The sequence below is a fragment of the Netta rufina genome (genome assembly GCF_964035555.1).
Source record: "Netta rufina genome assembly, chromosome: 12".
Classification (NCBI taxonomy): Eukaryota; Metazoa; Chordata; class Aves; order Anseriformes; family Anatidae; genus Netta; species Netta rufina.
Window position 1 is genome coordinate 16,169,927 of NC_140135.1, and position 14,910 is coordinate 16,184,836.

Sequence of the window (14,910 nt, forward strand, 5' to 3'; positions counted from 1 at the left end):
CCCAGCACTACTCCCTTCCAAAGGAGTAGTTTGCCAGTTAAGACACATCCATAAACTCCTCTGCTCAGGGAGAGGGGACTGAGACCAGGGATAAAGCTGTTGTTTAGTTTTCAACACCAGTTAATCTTTTGGTAAGACTAATTGTCAGATCTGGAAGAATTTTTTATTGTAGAAATTTGTTCACTGAAAATCATTTAACACTAGCAAGGAGAACTGCATAAGTAAGAAATTATAAATAAGAGGTAAATCATTATTGATAATTATTAACAGGATTGAAGTCTGCTTTTAGATGAAGGACACTCCCTTTTGCAGGTAGTATACATCTCAGCAATTTATGGTGACACACAAATCTAAGTCAGAATTCTGAGAATAAAACTGGAATTCTCACTCAACTCTGGACAGCAATCACAAACCACATTTCTAAAGAAATCCCTAGAACAGATACCTTAATCATGACACAAACCACAAACTTCTGATTCCAATGAACAGCTGCAATGTCTTTTGCTTTCAACAGGAATCCTGTGTGCTGAATTTTCCCCAACATAATTCCCCATGCATCTAAAACTGAGAAAAGTTGACATGACTGAACTGACAATACTTCAAATTCAGATCTCAATCTTTCTAGGATTTTTTTTCCTAACAATTAAATAGAATATTTAAGAAAGGAATGCTAAAAACAAACAAACCAACCAACCAACAAAAAACAAAAAACAAAACACACACACACACACACAAAAAAAGCAATAAAACACAACAAACCCATAACCCATAGGTCCAAGGACACAAAGAACTTTTTCTGGAATAGACAATGATAAAGAAGCTCAGAGTATTTCTCCCATGTTAGTTCACTGATTATTAAACTGGTTTAAATATGAGCTATAGTTAGAGCAGTGCAAAATAGACTTTTTCAGAAATTACATAGAACTTTTCCATTTCATATAATTCTGCACTATGTTGGTTATGGGCTTGCAGTGCTGATTAAGTAGATTTCTGCATCAAAAATGCAAATGTATACATATTTTTGATGCAAAACACTCTTTGCTTGAATGCTATTAAGTCTGCTGTGATACTGGCCTGTTTGTGCTCAACAAATTTTTCTGTTACTGAAACTTCACAGTAGATTATGGACTCAAAACAGACCCACTTGGGGATAAAGAAAACATCCTTAAAGTTATGCAAAATATTCATAACAAAATGCAAATACTGTTTACAGTTCTCAGACTCTCAGTAGAGCAACTCATATTCTAAACCATAATCACCTAGAAGCTATATGGAAAACTTTTTATCAGTCTCTGTACTGGACACTTACGTTATGGTCTTGTATGACAAATGTTACAAAAAGGCCCAGCACAGCATTAGATATAAAACCACCAATTTTAAAGTAAGGATGTTTTTAGATACATTGAACACCAACACATTCAGAATGGCATTCACTTTCACTAAGAAAATTTTCCAAGAAGGAAATTCAGACAGGGGACTTGTTTCTAGAAGGAGTGAATGTGTACAGTTTAAGGATTGGGTTTTAATTCCACTATGTTAAAATACAATGAAAATGAATTGCGCCAAAATAATTATTCACATCATACACTGCTGGGCAGTTGCAGATTGACATATTTACATTTTGCCAGAATAAGCAATGCCTTCTGAGAACTATATACCTCTGCTTCTTTAACCCTCGTATCACTAATTAATACAATCCTTGTCATCTTTGCTCACTGACATATTGAACATATAACTTCTCACCCCTCCATGTACATGTACCTTGCTGTCTTCATTCCCACTGAGTAAAAAGTCCTCTACATTTAGGACCAAATGTTCTGTTTCCTAACATGCTGCATTAATAAACTAATGACACTTCTGTCAGTCTCTCTTGTGATAAATTCTGCCTCCTCAATAGATGTCCATAAAATAGTGCATATACCTCTACACCGTACCGAACTCAGCCTCACTGATTCACAAAACAATTCTGGAGAGTAAGACTATAGCACAAAAAGACTGGAAGTTTGCAGAAAAACAAACACAAAGCTATATGAATCAGACCTCCATCTTACTAAGATCCTTTGTTAGTTTTGTGTCTCAGGTAATACACATCTAGGAGTCAGCTATTTTTCAGCAAGTATAGGTAAATGAATTATGTTGTAGAGTTTATACTCACATACAGGCCTTTATCGGGTGAAGTGTATCTATGTGAGTAAAGACGGCTGTTCCCATTACAATTACAAGGACCTGTCCTCACTGTTTCAATTTGCTGAATTGTTTCTTCAGAATTTTCTCCCACGTTCTATTGGATTATTGGATATTCCTTTTTTTTTTTTTTTTTTTTTTTTTTTTTTCCAGTCTGAAAATGTGTAGAAAGGATGTTCACTGATAACTTCGATGTTCTGCTCTGCAAAGGGCTACCATCAAACTGGCAACTGAAATTACTGAAACTAAGACAAAACAGCACCAGACAAAACAGGTTGTGAAAGCGAAAGATTTCAAAATTTGCTCCGCAGGTAAAAAAAAACAAATGTGAAGTTAAATAGATACCTTCTGGTTTAAATTCACTATATGTATCCTTCCTGATCATTTGCTCCTTTTAGGCTTGGACACCTCCATTAAAGAAATCTGATGAATTAAAGAAATGAAAGAAAATTATGACTACAATGGTACTTGATAGTACCAAAATGGCAGGCTATGTCTTTACTACACATGAATACTTGTTTAATGTAGGAAAACTAGTACACTTTCTAAGGGGAAAAAAAAAAAAAAAAAAAGAAAGAAAGAAAAAAAAGACTTAATGATGACGGATGTGTTATATAATTTGTTTCCTTGAGTATACTATGTAATCCAGTAAAAATATAGTTTTGCTGACAGTTTTTTTTTTTTTTTTTTAAATTAATTAATTTATTAAAGGCTTCCCCTGCTTAACTACATTAGAGCAGATATCTCTTAACTGTCTCGATCAATGCCATGACTTAGCTGGAACTGTCAAAGTACACCTCTCCTCAACTGTAACACCATTCATTCATCTGACTCAAACCAAAAACCAGTAATAGTGAAATGAGTGAACAATACAAAAAATTGGCTAAGCAAATAAATATTGGTAGTAACCAATATTTAAGACTAATCCTGGCATAACTCTTCTACAAAGTATTTGAATAATATGCACAAATGAGGTTTTAGTTTGATTTTTGAGCAACCAGGTGTAGGGAAAGGTCCCTTACATGGCAGTGGGGTTGGAATTAGATCATCTTTTAAGGACCTTTCTCAACTCAACCATTCTATGATTTTCTAATAGTTCAAGTTCCTCAAGAGATATTGTTCAACAGATGCACTTTTGTTGCATACCTAGTTCTCTGTTTACTTCATATTTAGTGTTACAAATTTTGCTTAAAAAGAAATCATGCTTGACTATCATATAATTTCATGTAGTTCATAAATAAGTAGCTTCAAGTCTGAATCACTTGGACAAAAAATAAAAAGGAAATGGCTAAGAGACCTTTTGTCTACTATGTCAGTTCTCTGCCAAATGCAGGAATCAAAACCACTCAAGATTTTACAGGGCAAAACAAATTATGAGCTCAAGACATACAGTAACTAAATGAATAGAAAAGGATGACGTTTCTCTGATACAGTTCACTAAAACCCATAAAAACGAAGTTTATCCTCTTTAAATTGTTCCTTTGTGTAAAAGGGATTATATTTTATATGATTTAGTGCTTCTTTAAATGGTTGCTGCTGTAAAAGTAAGATTACAGAAATGAAATTATTTAGGAAGAAAATACAGGGACAGATGCAAAAAGGCCCCCAAAGCACCTAAAATAGTGTTTGTAAAATCATTTAGCATAGCTATGCTTTTGGCCACTTGTGCGACTTGTGTCTCCTCCTCTTTATGATTATTACATTCTAGAAAAACTGCAGTTTAAAAAAGTGCCATGTCACTTCAGCGGTAGAGATGTCTGAAAATATAAAAGTCAGTAGCAAAGCAGCTCCTTCTGTTTCCACATTTAAAAAAAATGACACCTTACATATATAATAAAAATAAAAATAAAATAAATAAATAATCTTTTCAATTTTAGCGTTACAAATTAAAAAATGACATTAGAGTTGGATGGGGCTTTGAGCAACCCGGTCTAGTGGGAAGTGTCACTCCCCATGGCAGTGGGTATGGCATCTATATGTCATTATATAGCAATTATATGACATTTAAGGTCCATTCCAACCCAAACTATTCTGTGATTCTATGTCTGCTTGTTTATGGCATTTCTTAAGTGATTTGTTAAGAGGACACTCACAATTGGTATATGGTCCACTTCACATAGATGTAGGACTGAATTTTGTTAGTGAATTGCTGTGGCAGGAATGCCTAAAGATGCGCACCAAATTTCAGCAGGCAAGAAAATTATTATTTTTAAAATGCAGCTTAAATAGTTGGAACTCAGTTATGGCTGACAGGGAATCAACTCCTACCCTTAACTCTTCCCTCGCACTGGCACTTTTTACATGCTGTACAACAGTATTAACCTTATGGACAAGCATGCTGGTGCTTTCAATCACAAGCTGAAGAATAAGAGCTGAGCAACACCTTGTGTTGGTTGATAAAATTAACCATATGCTGTGATTTTGCTCCTTTTCTTCTCTGATATAGCAAATTTCTCTCTCTGCTAACAATTTCCATGTTTCATCTTTTGAGGCATTTACATGTTTTAATTTCTTTATAAAACACCAGCCTTTCAGAAGGCACTTGGTAACACTACTTTATATGTATTTTGTTCTTCTTCATTTCTTTCCTATGCTTTCTGACACTATTCATTATGTCAAATGTTGCTTTCCAGTGTAAATCATAGTTCCTTGAGATATTTTTTGCCAGATTGAGAGCTGAGACTGACAGCTGATTATCACTATTCCACTTCCTTTTTCTTTTTTTTTTTGGCAGTTGTTCACTATTAAAAAGTTAGACGTCTGTCTCCTACTCACTTCAATTGAAGACAGTTCTTTTCTACAAATGTTTACTATATCCAGTTGGGTAGGAATGCTACAAAGTGATTATTTATGTTGTTGTGAATGACTGCAGATTATTCATTTTTGTTATTTTTATTATTTTTTTTTTTGTTACTATACTGTACAAACATATAAAGATGACTCAAAACACATTTCCATTACGTTTAGTTAAATTCACAATAACTGGATACTTGGAAACATTTTCTTCCCAACAGAATCCATACCCAGTTTTGTAATAAAGAATTTCTAAAATAGTTTTTAAACTGATATAGCAATTAAGCTTACCTTTATACTTCAGAATATTAAGTATTCAAACCTAGGGAACCAGCTACTTTTAGCAATGAATGAGATGAAAAAAATTTATGTGATAAAACAAAGCATTCTATCACCTTACAAGAGATATTGCTAAAGAAATCATCATGCTTCAATGAACTCATACAAATTGATCTTACCCATTTTTTAAAACAATTTATTTGTGCTCCAAGAATCAAAAATTATTTAAAGCTAAATACTTAGGTGGGCACCTGCAGATGGTCTTGGGGAAATCTTTTATACGAAGAAACAGTTTTTCCTTTCATTAACTTAGCTTTCATTAAAATGACAGATACGGATAATCATAACATGTCTTCTAGATGGGGTATATATTTCTGAAGTCCACAGAAAAGGTGCCATTTATTTCAATCAATTTCAGAGTATTGGCTTAAAGTGAGCACAGCCAGGCTCAATATGCAGAACCCACACAGCAGCATCCAGATGATTGACTATAGTACACAAACATTATGATAATATGTTAGGTAACTGCTCTCATAATAATAAACTGAAGAACATTTAGGATGTCTGGCTTGGTTTATTAACCAGACCTAAAGATCCAAATACGAACCATATATGAAATCACTATAAATTATATGGAAGCTACAATTTGTACCTTAACACTATCTAGCAAAAAATGACGCAGTTTTTGTGTCTATTAGCTCTTGAGGTAGGGTTTTGTTTCCCTTAACACCTGCTCTGTGTTTTAGCTTCTGGTACGAGTAGGTCATAAGAAGCTATAAATTACCCTCATTACCTTAATCATAATCGTGTTGTTAAGTAAGCTCCTTTCCATCATAACATAATCACATTCCAGCATCTGCATCAGGCTTTAAGACTTCCTATGGTTTATGAGGAACAGGGATCTGAGTCAATCAATACAGAAAGCATTAACGTCATGCAACATACTGTATATGTGATAGACACATTTGCATATCATTATAGCTGCAATAGGTCTATGATAAACTTACATACCTAAAGTGAATAAATACAAGGAGTTGTTTCAAATAACACATGCAGGTCATAATGACAAAATATGTTTTGCATTTCACCTGCATATATCTCATTTCACAGTTTCAGTGTTTTTTTTTGTTTTGTTTTGTTTTGTTTTGTTTTTCTTCTTTGCTTTTCTTTCAACTGCAATTTAGTGTTGAGACTTCTACAGGTGTTGGAGCTGAGGGAATATAAATAGGTGTGCAGACTAACTACAGAATCTGCTAATGTATTACCCAAGAGAGATAAAACAAACTGAATTTAGATGATTTTATCCAGACATTGCAGGGAAAAATTTCTTTGCCAACCTTTCAAAAATCAAGTTGATAACAACATAATTTTATGCAAGTTTTGTTAGCTTATCTTTAGTTTAGAGGTGTGAAAATGAAAGTAGTTGGGCTAAGAACAGAATCAAAGGACCATCACCACCAGATTTTTACGCTGTACCTGTAAACAGGTCTTTCTTATTGCACAAAATTCCTCCACATTGTACAAATGTAACCAAATATCCCAAATATCATTTCTTTTAGATTGTTCTTAACCTTTATGGTACAAACAAAGCTGAAAGATGTGAACAAACTGTTGCAATAATGCCTGAGCCTGCAGTGTAAAACTGTAACTTTGAGGAAGCAACAGATCCTTGCTTTTCAGGCAGGGTCCGTGGTACTAGAGATGTTGCTTGTCCCCTGCCCAGTCTTCCTGCCCTGCTAGGAACTGGCCTACAGCTACATCCTGCTTTTTAAAATTCCTTTCCAAGACCTGCCAATCAAAATGCAGCATTCTGCACTATTCCAAAGGCAGATAACAGGACCGCCCCAAGCATAGCCTCATGAGCAGACAGATCTGCCTGCTCAAACTGTTCCTGCAGAAGCCTGGTGCTTGAGCCAATCTGCTTCATGTGTCTGCAATTTGGGTCTTCACTTTTTTTTTTCTTAAAGACTCGCGGACTTCGGAAAGCGCGCAAGCGCTCACAGTGCTTTTCAATCATCTGTGTTTCACAGATGATTTTCCCTTTAAGACATAGATCAATTATTTCAATGGAAGAAAGTTTGTCATATTGCTCTTATGAAAACCATGCCTGAAGACATGGCTCTTTTGCCTCCCTGTGAATGCATCTACAAAAGTATTCTGCAGGCTGTTATGAGCTTGCTCTGCATGTGGCCTGAGCAGACAGGATGAGAGCCAGCTGAAATCAAAAAGCTGTGTAATTTTGTTAGCATGGTGCACAAGATATCCTTTGCCTCTCAGATGGGTTCCTTAGGTTGGCTGCATTATAATACTAACACATACAAACAGCTTGCAATACCTTGTGAATTTAACTGGACTAAATTTAGATTTTTGCTCACATTGTGCACGCAAAAAAGAAAAAAAAATCCTGTATGAGATTTTTTCTTCTCAATCTCAGTTTCACATCTATTGAAAGAGCCATTAAATATAGCCATTAAGTACTCATCAAATACCTCCATGCAATTCAATTGAATGTTTTTATAATTTTACCACAGCCCAGTAATACTGATTCTTATGAAACAAAAACAAACAAACAAACCAACAAACAGAAAAGCTAATTTTGAGATGATGTCTGGAATAAATAAAGGAAGGAAGGAATATAGCTCAAAGTTACAGAAAGGATCCAAATGTAAGGAAGCAATCTAAGCATCAGAGAGCCAGAATTTGCTATTGATCTCACAGAATCACAGAATTGTCTAGGTTGGAAGAGACCTCAAGATCATCAAGTCCAACCTCTGACCTAACGCTAACAAGTCCTCCACTAAACCATGTCACTAAGTTCAACATCTAAGCATCTTTTAAAGACATCCAGGGATGGTGACTCCACCACTTCCCTGGGCAGCCCTTTCCAATGCCTAATAACCCTTTTGGTAAAGTTCTTCCTAATATCCAACCTAAAATTTCCCTGGCGCAACTTTAGCCCATTCCCCCTCGTCCTGTCACCAAGCGCACTCAGAGAAATTCTTAAGCATGTGAGGAAGCAACAGAAATAATTACCATTGAGAAAGGTATTAAGGTTCCAGCTAGTTATTTGAGAAGAAATTCTGCCTGCTAACCTCCCAAACACAAAATATCTAAGAGGATAATGGCAATTCTAAACTGCCATGCAAGTAAGAAACATTAACCTAAAAATAAGGAATGGGCATATGGTGCATATATGTGTAAGACATCATTACTACATTTGCCTAATCACGACAATCATAGCATTTACATTTATAGCTCGCACTTCGAAGTTTTCATTTATTTCATGTTATTCCCATACCTTTCTATAAAATTCTAACTATAATTCACTTCATTATAATAAAATGGTGCATTAAATGATCCTTTGGTGTATCTTTACCACATACACAAAGTTACTCAAGGAGTGTTATACCAAATTGGCTGATCATATTCATTACAATCTCATTCAGTTAGAATCTTAAGCTTTTATTCCAGAAATCCAATGTGCTGTCTATATTTTTGGGCAGTTCAATCTGTTATTGTGACATCATTTAATTGTTTAAGGTGTAACAGACTGTTTTGAAAGTCTGCCAAATTTCTATTCTGTAAAAACCATTTTGTGACGGAGTGAAGAAGTAAATACAGAAAACAACAACAATAGCTGTCTAACTGAATGACTACGTCTCTGCCTTAAAAAGTCGATAAAGGAACCCAGTCACTTAAAATAAATATGGACCCGTTAAATTTCTTTAGTGATTCCCTTTTATTGTTATTGTTGTAAAAATAAAATGGTATCACCATAATCTGTACATAAGTTTTCGGTCATTTTGTTTTTGAAGTTTTCCTCTATTAGAAAAAGTATAATTTTCCTCAAAATCAAGTCAAATATACTTGACACTGTAGAGAAGAAATCCAAATATCCAAAAACCTTAGAGAGCCAAAAGTGTCACTGAGTAACTTCCGGTAATTTCTGCATTGTAATACTTAATGAAAACAGGTCTTAAGGTGATGATATTCTATTAGTAATAATCGTTATAAAAAAGTAAAACATTGGCGCACCTAGCAAAATTATGTTATGTATATCTTTATTACAGTTTTCAGAATACATGGATAAACAATGGCCAGGCTGTAATTTCATCAAATTCCTATTTTAAACATCACATACAAACACAGAGCTGATTAAAAATAGAAATGCATGAGTTTTGTCACTTTTTTTTTCTTTTTCCTTTTTTCTTTTCTTTTTTTTTTTTTTTTTTTTGGCATTAGGAGTCACATGACTTCTAAAAGGGAAATCAAATGGTGCATGATACTGACTAACCTGTAATCAATTATTGTTCACTTTCTGTGGCATATGTACCACCTCAAACAGTGCTAAAAGAAGCACTACAGTAACAAATCTTTCTCCTTCAACATTTTTCTAATGACATCAATAGGTGCTAAGTGACAGTTTGCAGCACTGCAGAATTCACAGGCCTACACAACTCCCTTTCTTGCGCAAAAAAGCAATATGTGATCTGAAATAGAGACACCTGAAGCTGAGGGATTTGGCTTCATCTGCTTTTTTTTTTTATTTTTTTATTTAATATTTACATTGTGTGTGCATGCGTGTGCATGTGCAGAAGAAGTGATGTGAAGATTTCTTTCAATACTTATATCAACATGAATAACTTGCAAATACATTATGGCACATAAGAGGCGGGCTACCTTTACATTGCTTCATCTCATTTATGACACCTGAATTCTCACCAATTCAAAGATTATTCTTCTATTGAAGAATAATCCAGCCAAGCCTTTGTTTAATGGATAAGAAGCAATATACTTAATGTAGGTAAGTTTGCTCCCACTCCCACCTATCACCAGTTTTGAATATTTACTAGCTATACAATTTTCAACATAGGAAGTACTAAATTCACCCATCAAAGCATGATTTGCCTGAGGGATGCAGAAGTTGAACACTGCAAAGTTTTATTAATGAAAGCTATACAAGGATTTCCAGAGCCAAACCTAAAACTCAGCCAAATTCTCAAGAGTTTTGCAAACAATTGTGGGATGACTTTGAAGTAGGTCACTAATGAATTGTGTTTTGGATAGAAACCATGAAAACATTATGGTTTTTACAGCATTTCTCTGAGGTAGTACATATACCACACACAAAAGATGCAAAAATATACATATATTCATTACTATTTGTATATTACAGAAGGGAACTATGGGAATGTTTGCATTTGTCTCAATTTTCAAAAAAGAATCAATAATTTCAGGTAACATTTTTCATATTGACCATGGTTATTTAAAACCAAAACGAATTATGTAATAATAACTCTAGGAATACTTCCTGAAGTTGTTTCTCAATGCCCTCTGAGGTACTAATTTTGTTTTGGCTTTAGCATCAGTTCAGAATATGGTTAACACAAAACAAACACCCCTATGTGCTGGGAAAGTATATTTGCTCAATCACAAACAAACATACATGACAAATTGTGTTGCACTTTTTTTCTCAGCAAACTGCATAAAACTGGAGCAAAAGATGTCTAGTGTCATTTCTGATCTGTACAGCCAGCAGTTTTAAGCAACAGAGATGTATATTTGTATATGATTTAAACATTTCATTCCCATGTCAATTGCAGACTTAATTCAATTCATTGCAAAGGTAAGATTATTTTCCTCTTAAATAAACTAAGAAATGTAAACAGTGTAACATCATAAAAAACTCCTCAGTACTTGTAACCGGTAAAATGTGAATGCAAACAGATGTGCTAGTATATTGTTAATATAATGTCTCAGAGGACATATAGTGAAACATAATTAGCAAGAAATTTATGTATGAAGCTTCCAGTAATTTTCTTTCTGGGATTACTCTGAATACAAATATAATTTAACTGATATATTTCATTTTTTAAAATTAGAAAATAAGGCAAGTGCATTTCTGAAAAAAGGTGCTACTCCTCTACACTTTTAGATAAACATGTGACAACTCTGAAAATTAGATCAATAATAAAAACATTAAAAATAGCTGCAATTTAATATAGACTGAAAAACTATCAAAAGACAAAGTGACCAGCATCAATTTCAGAAAATATTTTAGACTTCATAAATACGAGCACCCTATATTTACATAAATCATCTTCTAGTTTTCCTTTGAAAGACACTTTTGTTCTAACAGATATGTCCATTAAATAATATAAATGTTTCAAATACGAAAAAAATAGTAGTAAAATAGAAGTATCAGATGATGATGTTATTTTGGATTTGCTTTTTGCTAAGATTTGGTTCTTGAGAATCTGTAGTCAGCTTTTACAGACCTTTTAAAAAATTACAACCATGGAAATGAAAAACTTCTGCACTAATTACTGCTACAGTATAAAGATTCTACTTTGAGCTTTTGAGTTTTCACATATAAAGATTATATCAGTACTTGTAAATCCCAAAATGCTGATTTTAAAATTTGAATTTTAATACACTGTTGATTTCAGTACGAATTTATACAGACATGATGCACCTAATCCTTTTAAACTGGCTTTGCAAATTAAGCACAGAGCTGCAAAATTAATAGTTCAACTTTAGAAAGTTATGGTTGAGTACAAGGGTTGATGTTGACCTTAAACAAAACAGAATAAAATTCTTTGTATCTTTTACTGAAAAACAGAGAGAATCCTGTTGCATGCTTTTTTTTCTTTTTTTTTTTTTTTCTTTTTCTTTTTTTTTCTCCTAAGTACCATACAAGTCTTTTACTTTATTACTAAAAATCACAAAAAGCCCCAAACAGTTTAGGTAGAGCATTAGTTGACAGTGCACATTTCACCAGGCTTCCGTCGCATTTGTATGTTTAGCGATATAGCAATGGGCAAAAACTATTTACTTTGAAGACTAAGAAAAGAAATTCAATACTACTCTGATAAGGAGCTGTATCTTTTCTTTCAATAATTGGATATCTATTGGATATTTATAGTTTGAAATTATTAGAGTTTATCCCAATCTAGCTGGATAGTCTTTAAAGTAGCTTACCAGAGAAGCAAAAAGAATGTATTGTACAAAATGCTTGGCTCAAGCAGTAGTGCAAAGTTATACCACCCCAGTATTGAATGCTCCTGTAGAGCTAGCAGTTTGTGCACAGAAAATAATGTGACACCTTGCCTTCCAAATATTCTTTACATAACATTAAAAAAGATGTTCTCCATAAACCCAGGCAATATGTGTACTTGTAATAATTCATCAGTGAAAAGCAGTAATAATCTGAGAATAAGTGCCATCTACTACACCATATCCCATTTTTTTAAAATATCATAGCTGAACAACATACATATTTGACTGAACTCCCTCTCAAAATCCTCCATCCCATCCAAATTAGCAATGAGCCTTCAGTAAGGATGGTGAAGACTGATCTGAACACCAAAATTGACTGTACATTCAACTAGAATCTGGGGAGAAAAGGAAACTGTAGTTTCTCCTTGAGTGACAGAACAATACACAGTGTCAGCTACTAAACTGACTGCTCACCTGAGGTACTGCAGTGCAGGGGCCTGTATACAAAGTAGAATGGGAGTAGTTTTCTGAAAAATCAGTCTGCTGCAATTATTGTTCACTGCTATATAGTGCTCCAGGTGGAAAATTTGTTCTTAGCTGCTAAACCATCAGCACTAAAATCTACCAATAGAGATCCTGCTACATGTTTTACCTGAGGAAAAACTCAGAGGCAGTCCTGAATAGCTTTGTAATGTAGCCTATCTCTGAAAACCTACACAAAGGTATTTTTAGCACAATTAAAATAGGACAATCATATTTTCCCCCAAATATCTGTATAAAGAATATATAAGTGCATAATTAGAAAATTCCTCTGTAGATACAGTTAAAAACATATTCTGCCCTTGATATCATTAATTTTGGTAAAATCCTTTTTTTTTTTTTATTTTTTTTTAATTTTTATTTTTTAGCAGTGATAAGTAAATACACATCATTAAATCACCAAAAAGTGTAGATATGTGGTATTATCCTCCTCGCAGCCAAAATTGCTGGATCCACCAGGCTTTACATTTAGATATGATTTCCAGCAACCTGACCAGGTTTTTATGCATTGCTTTTTTTATGGTTACAAAAATGATTCTGATATTGTACATCAGCTCATCTCTGAATTTATTAACATACAATTTTATTGTTTTTTCCTTTCATGTCCAAATGAACTGCATATGGAATCCACAGCTGTATTCTTTCAACAAAATTGTATTTTCTTACCCATAAAAAACATATCCTAGAAATCCCCAACTTCATGTAAGTTGCCAGCTTGAAAAAAAAACAAAAACAAAAACCAACAACCAAACAGAAAAAAAAAAAAAAAAAAGAACGAACATAAGAAAGTGAGACCTTACTGTTTAACACTGTTTACAGATCTTGGTAGTTGGGGTAATAAGACACAGTATGTGGATTATTTAGCAATAGCTTTTAAAATACATAATATTTGTACATCTATCTCATGTAATCAATACCAGCATTATTTTATGATCACTGCCAATTTGTATGATAAACTCGTTTAAAGGTATATCCATTTAATTGTTAATAAAACAATTCACTAAATTCTTTGGCATCAGAAGAATCATACAGCTGCGATTGTTCCGTTGTGGCGAGAACGAGACCTTTCCAAAGTTACTTGTCTGTTATCTGTAATATAAAGAGAAAAAAAACAAATCACCATAAGATTTGAAACATGGATAATGTGATGTCAAAAGGTTTCCAAACAGCCCTGAAAACCATTTCAAATGATATGTAAATAAGTAACTAGGAGACTGGATCAGAGAAGTTTCACACCACAGCTGCCAGACTGAGTTCAAGAGTTCTGCAATCAGCAATAAATTACTTTCTTGATTAGAGAAGCTGGGTGATAAAAGCATTGAGAGAATCCTGAAACACTGTCCCCTTGGAAATAGCACACGATAACTAAAAATCTGAGTAAAAATCTTATTTTATAAACAATTATGTACAGAAGCTCTGGAAAAATACATTTCAGTACTCATCAGATTGTACTTACCAAAGAAGTGATGGAAAGCCTACTCTAAGATGCTACAAGTACAAAAGTGCTATAACTATTCACTATAATTTGGTACAGAGTTAAAAATAGAACAGTTAAATCAACCACTTCCTAAGCATTTCCTGATTGTACAATGTGAACAACTTTTAGTAGGAAATATTACACAGTAATTATTGCAATGAATAATAAATGTCTTTCACATGAAAAGAAAACATTCATGAACTACCAATCACATCTAAATGCCTTATAAATAAAGTTTTAATGTAATGAGTACACACATACAAAGGCAAAAAATCAACCCCCACTTTATTTTCTGGATATTTTAACCTTTATTTTTTTAAGATATAGTCCTGCTGCACCAGTTTATTTTTTCTGTCACTGTTTACTTCTCTTATGTCCAACTTGCTGTTCTTTGCTTTGTTTATATCAGCAGAAGACTTTCATTGCTACAGCATCATGGCATCCCACTACTATACAGCTGGAACTCATAAGTACTACTGGAACATTTAAAAACAACAGTAACTGCTGAAGTAGAAAGTCTAATAAACTGCAGTCAAACAGGTTTTCTCAGCTTTTTGCAAATTAACTGATTTAGTTGTTTTTACTTCCACAATGCAATAGGCTATAAAGGCATGTGCTACAATGGGAAAGCACTACAT

The 14,910-nt window shown here is 33.7% G+C and overlaps 1 protein-coding gene across 1 annotated transcript in view; it reads right to left on the reverse strand.

The window, feature by feature from the left end:
- Positions 1–4,577: 4,577 nt before the first annotated feature.
- DIAPH2 (diaphanous related formin 2) overlaps positions 4,578–14,910 on the reverse strand; it is a 184,169-nt gene continuing 173,836 nt past the window's right edge. Inside the window, exon 28 of the mRNA XM_084294179.1 lies at positions 4,578–13,884. Within this exon, the coding sequence (XP_084150305.1) occupies positions 13,820–13,884 (65 nt within the window). The 3' untranslated portion in view covers positions 4,578–13,819. The remainder of the gene's footprint in view (positions 13,885–14,910) is intronic.